This window comes from Misgurnus anguillicaudatus, chromosome 22 (genome assembly GCF_027580225.2).
Source record: "Misgurnus anguillicaudatus chromosome 22, ASM2758022v2, whole genome shotgun sequence".
Classification (NCBI taxonomy): Eukaryota; Metazoa; Chordata; class Actinopteri; order Cypriniformes; family Cobitidae; genus Misgurnus; species Misgurnus anguillicaudatus.
The window spans coordinates 34,216,712-34,232,302 of record NC_073358.2 but is presented as its reverse complement, the minus strand read 5'-3'; the positions used below and the strand labels follow the sequence as shown (position 1 = coordinate 34,232,302).

The following is a 15,591-nucleotide window of genomic DNA, read 5'->3' as shown; positions in this document are numbered from 1 at the left end:
CGCTGCCTCATGAGGAAATGACTTCGGAGGCATGAAGGTAGCTCAGAGAAAGACTTTCCCAGCTAACACAAATACGTAACTGTTACGTAACGTCGACGTAATATGATGACCAAACTTACGTCGTGGCGACGAACCGAGTTACGTCGTGGCGACCGGAAAAGTGTATGGAAGGCCATTGGGGCAAAAACGTGTTAAAAATACGTGTTAACACGCACTACGTGTTAACGCGTAAATCACGTGTTAACACGCACTACGTGTTAACGCGTAAATCACGTGTTAACACGTAAATCACGTGTTAACGCGTACCTACACGGTTTTCTTTACCACCACCTACTGGTGTGGAGCTTTGAAAACACAGAAAGAAAGGAGGCTTGGATATCACAGGATGTAATCTAAAATATATTTTGAGCATTTTATAAAAGCATTAGTAGGCTACAACTACATATTTTTAAACAGTTAACTAGAATCATTCAACCCTTGAAATTCATGACCACTTTCACACATTTCTCCAAACTATATTTTTAAATACACTTTAACTTTATCATGTTTCTAAAGCCTAACTGGTAACTGACAAATGAAAACAGGACATTATGTTTTCACAGGTCAACCCATATGCATATAAGTCTTATGAAGCTGCTATTGGTTTAGATAGCTTTATAGTAAATATAGTAGTTTTGCTTTATCCTTCAAAGTATAATTGATCAATTATAATTTTTTTATCATCATTAGACACACACAGGAAAAACAATAAATAACACTGGTGAGGATCATATACGTCCTCCAGATGCTGTGTTGTCTGTGCAAAATGTGTCGCGGTTGTAAAAAGAGGAATACTGTGTGAATGAGTCATTTTTCTTAGGATGTTTTTATCTTTGCTGGAGATGGAGTAAGCAGTACTGTAGACTCCAAATACTCATCCTTTTCAATATTGTAATAAAAACAGAGATGTATACCATAGTTTAATGTTGCATGTGCAAATAAACAGTTGTTTTGATATGATGCTTTCCTTGGCTTTTTTCATAAGGGTTAAAGTGCCTGACACACTACTAGTAGAATACATTAGGAATGAAAAAAGATACATGATGCTTTTAAAATAATATAATATTTAACTTTTATTTATGCCATAAAACAGTAATTACTACATTTAAGACTCAAATTCCACAGGAAGAAATATCTTTGCTTTTACATAGCATTTCTTCATTTAATAATTGATTAGTTCGTAAATTGTTGAGGAGACAGGAGCTTTGCAGTATCCAGATGTGATAAGGAACATGGCCCTTCCATTGTATGGCACATCGCATGGAGTATGAACTACACTATCTTATGTGATTTTGTTAAATGGTTTATGAAGCCTTTAATGGACAGTGGTCCCCTGCTTCAAAAACAGCAGACCTCCAACATCAAGCTTAGCAGAGCCGGGGTTGTTGGTGAGAATCATTTTGTTTGGCTGAAGAAAGATGGTGATGACCTCAGAAGTGCAATGCCTGCAACACATAAATGGTAAAGTTTATTGTGCTGCCCTGGGAAATGGATGACCTAGGAATGTTAGTATATGTAGGCCTAATGCACATCACAGCCTGTAAACTGTTAAGTCTTATAACTTCATACAATCAAAATGTACTGTAGTAAAAACATACATGACAAAGAAAACAGAACTTTATTACATGTACTCTAGTAAGAATTAGGCAAATTATAATGGAATATAAACTCCAAAAGGATTAATTTTTTTGCTCAGTTATAAATGAATCTTATTTAATATTTGATTATTAATAAAACCCATAAACAACAAACATTGGCAACAAAGGCCTATAATTGTTTTCAACCAAAAACATTGTAATAGGTAGTATTGACATAGGAAACAGAAATACAGACTCTCTAAAAATGCTAGGCCCATCATAAAGACAACTGTGTAACTAGAAATCAATATTAAAAGGTATAAAGTTGAGACCTTACTTACATCACTTGGTCAAAAAAAAGTCACAGACTCAACTGTAGGCACAAAACAGTTTATTGAATGGGCAATGAAAATCTCAATTCCAGAATGCAGAGACTCACCAAGCAGCAGGGTGGCACTAAATTGAGTCACTGCTGAGAATGGCACCTTGCAGAAAGAGTCAGAGTGCAAGGCATCAGTCAGGAAATGTTATCAGGGAGAGCAGCGAGGCAGGCAGACGGGATGAAGAGAGCCAAAGAAGAGCCAACCGATGTGAAGCTAGGCATAGAGAGGGAAGATGAGGCTGGGAGAACGGGGCAGATGGCATCAGGGCACAATCTGGAGAGAACAGAGAAGAGTCAGAAAGAAAAAGCACTGACAGCGCATCTCATAATTAATGAGATGATGACTAGACGGAGGGGAGGATATAGCCTGGGATACACTGCATAATTTTTGGCGGTCCCAAACGAAAGATTACCATCGTGAAACATTTGTGGCAATTTCTGTGATTGTGGCTCTTCGGTGGACCTATATCGACCAGCGTACCAGTATTTGTTTACCACTAGCACATGCTGGTGACATTGCACTTAACTGGAGTCACAGTCGTCACAACCTATGAGTCAATAGGTGTCATCATTATACAGTCTACATGCTTGTCATACCCAAGTTTAAATGATCCATGTCGCACTGTGTGATAAAGTAATGATATTATAGGAGAGCAAAAATCTTGCAGTGTATCCTGGGCTTAAGACAATGACTGGTACGTGCATGGCCACCTGTCAAAACAAACCAATGACAAAACACACAGCGTACAAAACACATAAACAGAAACAACCGATCAGAACAAAGCTGTGACACACTTTTAGCTATAGTATTCAATCAGATACTGGTTGCCCAAATTCATGGATTGTTTCATTAGACAGAAACCGGTTTTGGAATGTTTGGTGTGATGGTTGCTGTATCGGTCAGGTTAACAAGTGAAAACTCTTCTGTAATCAAGTGCTATTTGGGGCTGAATATTTCATTTAGTATGAAAAGTAAAAGTTACACTCTGATTTTGACCTAAAATGCTTAAAAATGTCTAAATTAAGTGCAGGTGCAAAGTCATAGATATATTCATTTGTGACAGTTCTACTGTTTGCACTTGAAATAAACACAGACATGACATGTAGATAATAAAAAATCTTTAACAAAAATATAATCTGAAAAAGGATAAAGATGTTTTAACAATTTAAAACAAAACTGTTTACTAATAATAAAACAGACAATAGTAGAAAGAATAAGCATGCATGTTTAAGTTAAGAAGAATAATGAGCTTTTTAAAAAGTACCTGTATGTCCAGTTGTGCGGTCTGGAGTACATTGCTTTGCATGTAGTCCTATAAGGATCGCTTGGTCTTCTTGAATATATTATGTCCTATAACTGCTTCAAGTACGCATTCTCTCATCAGGCACACTCTTACAGCCTCAGGGTGGGTCACAATGTTCATAATTTGGTCATCTAAATAAGCTTCGGTCAATCTTGTGAATAAACACTGGGTGAATAATCTGTGAAAGACAAGCATATAGAAAACCATAAAAAGTTGCTTGTATTAGTAATAACTAGAATCAGATTTGTTTTTATGATTTTTTAAACAATGGTTATTCAAATGTAAAATCATAGAATTAATGTAAAATCAACAAGGAAATTATATACACCAATTTACTCTAATAATGCTACACAGTAGGCCTACAAATGAATATAGTTTCCCTCATATTTGGACAGATCTGTGTTATCAACTCTCTTGCCAGTTTGTCATGAGTCATAACTTTATGTTCATATTTTTAAATGAATAACAAACACAACGCATTCATTTAAACAGCACTAAAATTTTACCTCACTATATTGTCTCCATCTGGGAAAGCCTGACACTGTTTCCACTAACTTATGTGATTGCAGTTATAAAGACTTTTGCCCAAGGCCATTTATCTAACAAAACTGTTTTCTGTTGTTGTTACTGCTGCTGCTTTTGCGTTTGTATTCCTCAATAGTACTTTTTGGCTCTTCCGTGTGGTTACGTTACCCTTACGTCAGCAAGCCTGGCTTATGATGGCTATGAGGTAAGCTTACGGCAAACTCGACGTAATGCTTGGATCACTATAACATTAATTATTCACACAATGACAGTGCCTGTCGTAACGCATTCGCTGCAATATAATTATTCATAAGCTTGTGAGCGAGCACTTACCTAATGCTTACGATGAGCTGACGTTACAATCTTCATCTTCTTCTTTTGGTTTAATGGCGGGTTACGAACCAACTTTAAAGGTGCATACCGCCACCTGCTGTGATGGAGTGTGAAAATAATGATCTGCCTCTTCTATATCCTGTTATATAACACACTTTTCTTAATAAATCTCAAACTGCATTTGACTTCCTGGTTTTGGATCTTCATTTAATAAGTTGGCTATAGTAAAATCATTGCATGCTATTGCTTGTAAATCTTCCTTTAAAATACGACTCAAAATGATAGTGGCGAAGAAGTCATCTGCCATCTTGTGCTCATTAGTGGTAACGACATGCAATGCACAAATGACTAAAACGAGTTTTTTTTCTGTTTTTTTTTTATTATTACCATTATGTCAGTAACAATTAACATTTGTATTATACATACAAATAGTATTATACAATAACATAGTATTATAAAGTAATAAGAACAAACATTCTTTTATGAGGGATTTACAGTTATAAAAAATAATAATGAAATAAATAAACAAATAATAATAAAATAAATAAAGAAAATAAATAAAGAAAAAACATACATAGACATAAAATAATTGTTATATTTTTACTCAAGTAGGGGGTAGGAAAGTTCATCTAAATATCATATCTCAAATTACATGTGAATTCAAAACCTTATTTAATATCTGGTATGATTTAACTGCTTTTTTGTTATTCTTTAATTTACAAAGAGATTCAGTTAAACCTTTTAATTCTGAGCAAAATGCAATAAAATTAGGTTTTGAGGCTGTAACTTTACACTTATGAATATGACCTTTTCCAAGCAAGCACAGGATATTAATAGTATTGTTTAAAGGAACAGAACCAGTATTACATGACAAAAACAGGACCATTTCTTCAGTGAAGTCAATAAGATTATTAAAGGATGTAAAAATCAATCTTGAAATTTCATTCCAAAATGGTGTTGTAAAGGGACATTTAACAAACAAATGAATCACTGATTCATTTTCAGAACCACAAAAAGGTGAATATCCATAAATTTAGATAAAAAATAACTTGCAGGGGTAAAAAATATGAAGGATTTTAAGGTGGATTTCTTTGACTTTATTTGGTATCACAAACTTATTATGAATAGACCATATGTTAGATAAAGATACAGAAGGATATAACCGTTTCCATGAAGACACTGCTTTAGGAGAAATACTACTTATAGAGAGTAATGTTCTTCTGATATGAATATTATTGCATTTTTTATCTAACAAGTCAATACCATCTATCATTATTCGAGGAATGTCTTCCCTTAAAGGAGAGTATTGTAAGGATGATCTGATAAGCTGTAGAAGTTTTGGGGAAATACCCTTAATTATTCTCAGAAAATCTATTTGAGTAATATTAATATTGTTTTCTTGACTAAATTTTTCATAACTAATTAGAGTCCCGTCAGTGTTTAAAAATTAATGACAATGCATTAATGATCTTATCATTTTAATAATATATTAATAAATCTATGTCCAAAGTTAAGAATATGAACGCAAAACACTAAATGACAAACAAAGTGGTGTTTTCCCGGACAGGGGTTTTCTTAAACCAAGATTAAGCCTAATTAGGAAAGAATAAACAAACATACCTTACTAAAAACATTACTTGTGTGCATTTTAAGGCAAAACAAAGAGCACTGATGTATTTTAAGATATGTCAATGCATTTTTTTTTTAGTTTGTACAGCTCTTACATTTATTTTAGTCTAGGACTAGTCTAATCCCTGTCCGGGAAACCGCCCCTAAATTGCTCCCAATACAATTTTGCTGTGTTCTCTACTGTACATTGATTGTACTGATTATAATCCAAAGGTCAGACTCAGACGGGCCAAGTAATCCCCACGTCATCCATTATAAAGGGATTTTTATTGTGCAGTGTAGCCAATTTCTATACAATTTAGTCCAAGTTTGAAAAACCTTTTGTTTCCATGTCACTCAGAAAGTTAGTGTGATGTCTTAAATTAGTAAGCAAGCAAAAACCATTCAAACGTTTTAGCCTATAAAATGAATTACCTATAAAAATGCAATTAAGCATTTTAATGTAGTTTATTAATCAACATTAATTATCATGATTATCGAGGGCATAATCAAAAATAAATATTTTGTTTTATTCTTGCAGCCCCCTGTAGTGAGTAGCCTATCTGTCTCATATCTGCTTGGAGTTAAAAGGTGCTAAAGGTGAAAACAAGAAAGCACTTTTTTTTTTAATTCCAATCAAAGCTATAGACATGTGTTTTATTGCCATTCTTCTTTTTTTCCAGTCATCACATATGCATTTATTCATTTAGCATATACATTCATCCAAAGTGTCTTATAGATCAGAAAATACACAGAAAAAAAGCAAAAGTTTATTACATTTGCATAATTGTTCTAGTATCTGCTGCAGAGTAGTTCTAGTTACTATGACAAAGAAACAGTCTGAGCGTGACTAATCCATTGGAGGCCTCAGATTGACCTATGACACATACTTTCTGATATGGGAACTTTGTCTGAGGCAACGCGTGCCAAAAATTTAAAAAAAACGCTTAAAAGGTTTGTAGTACAGAGCCTCCTTCAGCCAAATAAGATTATTAATTTAACTCGAAAAGCATGTTTTAAAGCCTAACTGCGCTCCACATCCACTATACAATGACATTGATGTTCTCCCATTAGGCCATACGTATAGAGTTCCATCTGTTGTTCATATGCTAAATTGGTTGTAATTATATAGTGTGGTATTGCTATACTGTATTATTAAGGATATGTGTATGACACTAGTGAAAAACAAATTTTATAAGGCATTTATAAACTAGTTGAACTAGCTTTAAGTGCAATCAGATCATGATGGCAGGTAGTCCAAAGACTTCATACGTAGAACATCATAATGTGTGTGTGTGTTCAAAAATGATGCAGATGTACCATCTGCTTGAGCATACATTCCATTTACGTTCATAATCTTGCTATTAACCAATTGTTATTAACATAAACTTAATTAGATTACCTGTGGTTAAGTAGTGTTTAAAGAATTTTTTCTTGCAATATTAATCATCCTCTACTGTTTATAAGAATTGTGTAACACTACTGTGTCATCATTTAACACCTCTATTTTTAAGAATATAATTCTTTCCATAGGCAGGTACTAAAAGAACAAGACATTAGACACAAAGTAAATAGAAATTGGGACTATTGGCTAATTCACAAAGCTAACAAAATTATTTATAACAAAATTAAATGATACTATTATTATATATAGTCCAAGTTGTAAACTATTTATGATCATTATTCACTGTTAATTACTTTTAAAAATATATATTTAGGATAAAATACTTCAATTTACAATCCTATCTATCTGTCCGTTCTGTGTATTTAGGTCAGATTCGCCACACCACTAGATGGTGGTAAAACTCCATGTCCATGATTTCTAACGCGTTAACACGTGATTTACGTGTTAACACGCACTTACGCGTTAACACGTAGTGCGTGTTAACACGTGATTTACGCGTTAACACGTAGTGCGTGTTAACACGTATTTTTAACACGTTTTTGCCCCAATGGCCTTCCATAAAAGTGAAATTCCTGGATCCGTCGCCTGCACGTAACTTTGCAACGTAATCTGCCTGTCGTGGGCACGTCGTGACAACGTAATGGATTAAAAGTTTTATGTTAGTAACCAGTATTAATTTAAATCTTTTATTTAATATTCTTTGGGCGGACATCTGCAGTATAACGTTAACTAATTTAACTTGTCCTTATTTGCCCATTACTATAAGACTTACCATAACATATGACAGACTCAGAGCTTGAATACTTCATTTATTGAACATGAACATTACAAACATTTAAATAAACATATGTTAAAATGAACATTTAAATGGATTCTCCATATAAGCTATTTTAAAATGTCATTTCTGAATTGTGCAGGCGTAGTTTTGTCAGACGGAGAGAGAGCGCGCGGTCCTCTTCATGTTCCGGTTGCCAGGGTAACGCTGCTCTTACCTTCACCAGTCCAAAACACCTTCACCGGTCCAAAAAAACACCAAACATGTCCCACAAAACTTTAAAATAAAGACAATAAAATAAATAAAGGTTAAATAACATCTACGCGTTTTCATAAATATCGTTTTATTTGTTGAATTTGTGAAGTAGTGTCTTACCTGATAAAACGAAATTTCCTGTCAGATGAACATTCCTGTCAGTGCAGCATAAAACACGGTTTATACTGTCGGGCGAGATTCTGTGAGCCTTAATAAGTATGTTAACATGCTGTTTTCATAACTCTTAAGCAACTAAAATAAGTTATTGTGTATTTTAAACGGGTCTCAGTTCAGAGAAACAACACCGCGTCCTGTCAGCCACCGTTCTGCTGTGCACGCGCGGTCGCGCGCTCTGGTTGAGGTCAGCTGGGCGGGAGGCGCGCGCTGTTTCATGTTTCCCATGTAAATGGCAGTTCGTGTGTATTTAATCTATTTTGACTTATTTAAGGGAAACTTTGAGACTGAAAAGTTTTAATAAGCTAACCTAAATAGAAAACGAAATTAATGTTTAATATAATTGTAAAGGTAATGAAATTACCTCCCTGGGACGTAACAGTTACGTTCCCAGTAAGTTAGGAAATTACCAAAATAGGACGAATTTATTACGTAACTGGGACGTACTTGGTTATCTTGCGACGTAAGGAGTCCGTACTGGCGACGTGGTGATTTGGTACTGTAATGGTAATGAAATTACCTCCCTAGGACGTAACAGTTACGTTGCCAGTAAGTTATGAAATTACCAAAATAGTACGAATTTATTACGTAACTGGGACGTACTTGGTTATCTTGCGACGTAAGGAGTCCGTACTGACGACGTGGTGATTTGGTACTGTAATGGTAATGGAATTACCTCAATAGGACGTAACAGTTACGTTGCCAGCTGGTAAGTCATGAAATTACCAAAAATGACCAATAAATTACGTAACTAGCACGTCGTGTGTTAGCTGGGTTCGGACACACTTCTAAGGCAGCGTGTTTGAAATTTAAACAGAGAGCGCCTTTGTGATAACTAATCACATATTTAAAAACTACAATACTGATTTCTCGCTAGAAATGCAATTAAAAGGTGTAAAAAGTGAAAATCTACCTTTATTTACACTAAATTGGTGGTCCAGTCGCGTCCTTGGCCGCCATTTTATTTTTCGAACTCGACAGGTGTCGTGAGCAATTCGGTCCCCCCGAGCAATTCGGTCTCCCCTAGGACTCCGCGTGATTCCATTGGCTGAAAAAACTCCTCATGGGTAGTTTTCTTAGGGCCTTATTACAATTCCTACAAAATCGCGTTATGATTTATGTAGTTAGAACGTTGTTAAAATTACAATTGATGTCTTTTAAATGATATGTTTCATATAGTAGTATATAAATGAGGTTATAGGTGGGAGATCTACACATTGCTTGTGTAATTTTATTATTTAGATTATTATACTGTACCATTTCCACTTTTGACTGTCTACTTATACAATTACTTACTCATTAATTATACAAAACATGATTACTACATAGTTGAATCACACATTTAAATTATAATTATAAGCCATGATTACTACACTTTTACTATAAAAAAAATATATTCCGTAAGGTATGTTAATAATTTACAAAAAATAAAAGTATTGCTTTTGTAAAGCAGATGATGACACAAAAGTGTCTGCAACATGAATATTAGTTTATTAAATTATTTTTTTAGTTAACTTTTATTTATTTTTTTAATTGATGCTTCTATTTTGTACAACATAATTAACTTGCTATCCGCGTATGCAGACGAGATATTGCAATGACAAATTTTTGAGCAGGCATTAGTGCTAGATACCAATTGGGGTCCTAGGGGAGACCGAATTGCTCGGGGGGACCGAATTGCTCATGACACCGGACTCGACCAATCACATTCTTAATGTACGTCCACGCATAGGTATCTCAGGAGACAGGAAGTAAACCAAACATTGAATTCGGACATGCCTTGATGCCTTCCTGCCTTGGAAAGCTGCCTCAGAAGGCAGCAATTTAGAGTTTTCGGACGCAGCCGATATATTATATGTTAGTAGCCTAATGGTAAATGCTGCAAGTGTAGAAATGTACATAAACCAGATATTTACTTTGATGTCAGGGCTAGATTACAGCATGAAACCTGTTGTGCATATTAATAAATGAAAGTGTTTAATTGTTGGCACTGGCACTTATAAACACTAAATGGGTTAAAATTGAAATAAATTGGCTTTTTTAGAGCCAAATACATCTGTTTTTTTTTTTTAATAAAAGCCAAATGCTTGAACATTTTACAGCCACGTCATTTTCGTTATGCTTTATTTGTTTTGGTTGTTTAAAAACACACACAAATTTTTTATCCGATTACTCGATTGATTCAGTGCTAGATTAATCGATTACAAAAAGAATCGATAGCTGCAGCCCTACTTATAATCTTCTTATTTTATCAGATATTTGCATGAAATTTGAACAAAGGTTAAAATTTATTTTAAATTAAATCATGAACATTTACTGTTTTAGTTGGAATGGGCCATTTAGTTGTAATTAGTTTGTCATATTCAGACCCAGTTTTAGAACGATGCCTGCAGTTCTGATGTTCTGACAGGAGGTTCCGGTTCGCTAATCTACCACCACAAACGTGAAAACCAAATTTCCGTGGTTCATTTAAATACCTTCTCCTTCCTCGATTTTGATGAAATTTCCTCAGTACCAAGATAAAATATATATATAGTGTCAACCATACCTTTCAGATGTCCCCATAATCTAGCGGAAGCACACCGGCTGTTTAAAAGTGACACATATTTTTAAACAGTTGTTGTAAAAAAAAATAATACTCAGGACTGAAAGCTAAAAATATCTAACGCTTACGGTGGTTCTTCTTCGCATATTTATTGTAGTATTTAGTAAAAAAAAAACTACAACCATGCGGCGAGAAGTGGATATTGCATGACACGCATCTTAAGTAACAAGGTGGATGAAACCATCGTGGACGCACGTGCCAGCGATGCCATTTTCCTACTATTTGGAAGGGTCAAATAATGTTGAGCTTTGCTCTGAGGCTCATGCCAATAGCTCACATTAGTAAACAGACCGTATATGTTTGAACCTGTATCAGATGAAAATACATATTTTGAAGAACAACTGATTGTTTGGAGATTGTTAATGGACGTTTCTAAGTGGTACGTTTGTGGGGGGTTTTTTCAGTATGGACCTGCAAAACGTAACTGTAAAGTCACTAGTAAAAATTCAGCCTAAATGCTAGCATATAGCATTAATTAGCATATAGCTCTAACTCCGCAGTCACAACATGTAATTAATTTATTATGTAATTTAATGTTGGTGGCATACATATCAACTGTGACTTCACAGTCAGTGTTATGTTTTCCAGCAGTCTTTTGCGCGTTTGATGCTCAGACAATATGTCATTATCATGTACAGAGATCCTATTATTAATTAATGTCTAGGTAAATACAGTTTTTATTCCATGGCACCTTTCATTAATTACCATGTAATCATAAAATGTAAAAAATGTCCAGTTATAACAGATAATAATAAGGTCCAAGTACTAATAACTATTTAAAATACTGCTGATAAAAACTTTAGAATGGATAAAAAAATAAAAGTTTTTGTTAAACATGAAAATGTGCTATTAAATTATTGTAATATTTACTTACAGGTCACGTTCTTCCTGATACCATTTTTTAAACCCTAGTTAGTGTGTAATGTTGCTATAATAGCATAAATACTACCTGTAAAATGATAAAGCTTAAAGTTCACTGCCAGGCGACATATTTTCTTTAACTGAATTCGCCTTTCAAAGCCTACAGCGAACGGCCACTTTGGACTACAGCCCTACTTCCTGCTTTAATGACGTCAGTAGATACGTTTCTTGACTAATGCTGCGTTCCAGGCAACCTGTAACTCGTAAATCACGACTTCAAAACCACGACTCACGACTATGAACTGGGAGTACATCGATCTAGCACGAGTTCACGAGTTTGACTGCCGTTCCAGTGCACTTTCACAGGTAGAAGTTTGTAAAAACACGGGTTACAGGCTGCCTGGAACGCATACTCCCAGTTCAGAGTCGTAAGTCGTGGCCCCGAAGTCGTAATTCACATGCTCAAAAACCTACCTGGAACGCAGCATACCCTCCGGCCACAGGAAGAAGTCAGTCGCCAGCTAAACTAACGGCAAGCTAAGCTAACGGCAAGCTAAGCTGCTATCGAATCATAACACACTAAACAAACTATACAATCACAACTCGATACGTATTTCTGAAGAAGTATTTGACCAGTTAAACTAATTGTAGTTTTGCAGTACTTCAAATGTTTGACAAGAAGCAAATCACAGTTTAAATTAACTAAAGTACTGTGGGGCGGTTTTCCGGACAGGGATTATTAGACTAGTCCTAGACTAAAATAAATGTAAGAGCTGTTCAAACTGAAAACAACTTGCAATGACATACCTTAAAATTAATCAGTGCCCTTTGTTTTGCCTCAAAATGCATGACAGTAATGTTTTGTAGTAAAGCATGTTTGTTAAAACTAGTTATGTCCTAATTAAACTAAGGCCTAGTCCTGGCTTAAACTAATCCCTGCCCGGGGAACCACCCCTTGAATGGCGTTTCTGTTTAAACTTTGGCTTAATGTCTCTGATTCACTTCTGTTATTAATTTTCTGTCTGATCCCTATCGTCCTAAGAGATCTCCTAAACGCTTTAATGAAATTACGTGAGCCAAAAAAGTAGATTAGAGGGTCTAAGCAACAATTGATTCCTGCTAATATATAACACACGTAATATGCTGTTTGCAACCGCAACATAATATTGCATTTCTCAGGGTAATACTTTTTCACAACCACTCCTAGGGTACGAACCACATTTAGAGGAAGAAAACAAAGTCCAAATATGACCATACAGGTGCCTATCATCTTCATTGATTTGGCTTTGACGGACTGACCCTGAGTAGACTGAATGTTAATACGGGACACTGAGCTGGCCAGACGACTGTAGCAAAACACAGACACAGATAAGGGTAAAATACACCAGAAGATAAAAAGCACAAAATTTATAATAAAGTATGAGTCTGTTAACTTTGTCTGATGAATGCTCAGACACTGCATACGATTGTCCTCATTAGTCACCGGAAGTAGCCATCCGTAAATGATGCCATTTATGATTAGAAAACACCAGATCCCACCACAAAGTTTCTTCACAAACATCTTTTTTTTCATAAGTGATGAGCGATTAAAGTGCACCACAGTCACGTAGCGATGAATGCTAATAAGGGTGAGGAAGAGGATGCTGCCATTGAAGTGTACACTTAGGACGGCGATCTTCAGCTGGCATACAAATTTTCCAAAAATCCAGTTGCTATCCATGGCGAAGTATACTGCCATCAGAGGGGTGAGGGGAGTGATGATGGCATCAGATAGAGCCAGATTGAACTGCAAAACAGCTCCAGAGTTCCACTTGCGAATGCGACAGGTGAAAACCCACAGGCTGAAGCCATTAAGCAGAAGTCCCAACAGATAAACCAGACAGAGGATTACAGCAAGAGAAATGTGCTCAGGCTCAGGAGAACATGTTTGTTCATGACTTGTGTTGCTGCTGTTCAAATGTGAGGTGTTCATCTTGAATTCAACTGGTTAGGAGGACAAATAAACATGAAATTAGATTGATGAATAATAAAAAAGCAGAACCATGTAATAACAGCATGACATTTGTCTTACCATCTCTTCTGAAAATCAATAGAAATTCTAATGGTTTCCATTACAACTGTTAATAAGAACCTTCAGCTGTTTACCATTAAAACCATTACAAAATGTAGCTTCATTCCAGTAGGATTTAATGCTTTTCTGTTGGTTTCCATCTGCCATGTAACATCACACCAACTGAACCCCACCCATTACCAGTAGAGACCCACATAAAGAAACCATTGTCATGTGAGTAAAGAGTTTTATATAATTAGATAAGCTGAGCAAAAAAAAAAAACAGATAATAATCTGAAAGAAAATGAAACCACACAAGAACAAATACGTGTAACAAAACTCAATATGCATTTGTCACAATTAAAACACTGCAGATTTTAAGATTTTCTTGTAGGTGCTAGAACTGTAGCCTAATATTATGTTGTGAGTGCTTGAATATATTAATAATGAACCTTAACCTATACAATGTAAAAAGTAAAAGTTGGATCGTCTTAAAAAAATTACTTCAGTTGGTAATGCCAAAAAAAGTTTTTCAGCTTAAATTTTCTCACTTTAAGAAAATGTTTAAATATTTTAGGTTTACAAACTGTGAAAAAATGTAAAATGAATCAAATAAAGTTTTTAAATGTCACATTATAGAATTTGTTTAATGAATATTATAAAAACAATGTGTAAATTGTTCATTGAAATAAATAGTTTCATCCAATGTGAGAAACTATGTCTGCACCAGACTTTTACAAAAATGATGCCCTTCTTTCTGTGGTTTGATAAAAAATAAGAGAGCTTATTGATAGACATTTAAATGAGACTAAAATGCATTAGTAAAATATAATAAACATTTTTTTAAAGGCAAGCAAAGCACTTACCAGATCATGCAATACTGACCTCAAAACTCATTTGGAAATCGTGCTAACTGATACAGCTAAGATACTAAATAACTACACTTTCACACTCTCATGTATCAGTGTACGCATCACAGAGGAACTAAAACAGGATGTCCTTTATTAGTCAGCAGTCAACTCCACATTAACACTACTCTTTCTGTTTGCCAGTTGTAGAGCATTAATCATGATACATTTTTGCCCAGCACTATTTTTTATACAGTCTTGTTCAAAATAATAGCAGTACAATGTGACTAACCAGAATAATCAAGGTTTTTAGTATATTTTTTATTGCTACGTGGCAAACAAGTTACCAGTAGGTTCAGTAGATTCTCAGAAAACAAACAAGACCCAGCATTCATGATATGCACGCTCTTAAGGCTGTGCAATTGTGCAATTAGTTGAAAGGGTGTGTTCAAAAAAATAGCAGTGTCTACCTTTGACTGTACAAACTCAAAACTATTTTGTACAAACATTTTTTTTCTGGGATTTAGCAATCCTGTGAATCACTAAACTAATATTTAGTTGTATGACCACAGTTTTTTAAAACTGCTTGATATCTGTGTGGCATGGAGTCAACCAACTTGTGGCACCTCTCAGCTGTTATTCCACTCCATGATTCTTTAACAACATTCCACAATTCATTCACATTTCTTGGTTTTGCTTCAGAAACAGCATTTTTGATATCACCCCACAAGTTCTCAATTGGATTAAGGTCTGGAGATTAGGCTGGCCACTCCATAACATTAATTTTGTTGGTTTGGAACCAAGACTTTGCCCGTTTACTAGTGTGTTTTGGGTCATTGTCTTGTTGAAA

General features: G+C 35.0%; 1 protein-coding gene and 2 long non-coding RNA genes across 5 annotated transcripts; all 3 read right to left on the bottom strand.

Moving 5' to 3' along the window:
* Window positions 1-1,094: 1,094 nt before the first annotated feature.
* On the bottom strand, window positions 1,095-4,461 carry LOC129437159 (uncharacterized). Of its 3 annotated transcripts, none has more exons than XR_012365312.1 (4): window positions 4,161-4,461; window positions 3,264-3,480; window positions 2,056-2,272; window positions 1,095-1,484 (listed from the first exon to the last, which is right to left on the bottom strand). It is a non-coding gene; the product is annotated as an uncharacterized lncRNA (long non-coding RNA). The 3 variants fall into 3 exon arrangements; XR_012365313.1 differs by lacking the exon at window positions 4,161-4,461 and adding an exon at window positions 3,809-3,999; XR_012365314.1 differs by lacking the exon at window positions 4,161-4,461 and adding an exon at window positions 3,639-3,658.
* A 3,508-nt stretch (window positions 4,462-7,969) lies between these two features.
* Window positions 7,970-9,149, bottom strand: LOC129453487 (uncharacterized). The gene is made up of 2 exons (XR_008647449.2): window positions 8,324-9,149; window positions 7,970-8,224 (listed from the first exon to the last, which is right to left on the bottom strand). It is a non-coding gene; the product is annotated as an uncharacterized lncRNA (long non-coding RNA).
* A 1,465-nt stretch (window positions 9,150-10,614) lies between these two features.
* Window positions 10,615-13,821, bottom strand: LOC129440158 (lysophosphatidic acid receptor 6-like). Its single transcript, XM_073860694.1, has one exon. The coding sequence runs from the start codon at window positions 13,813-13,815 to the stop codon at window positions 12,757-12,759; it is 1,059 nt and encodes a 352-aa protein (XP_073716795.1). The 5' UTR covers window positions 13,816-13,821; the 3' UTR covers window positions 10,615-12,756.
* Window positions 13,822-15,591: the final 1,770 nt, after the last annotated feature.

Coding starts and splice junctions, on each gene's coding strand:
- LOC129440158 (XM_073860694.1), bottom strand. CDS start 13,815: ATGAACACCTCACATTTGAACAGCAGCAACACAAGTCATGAACAAACA.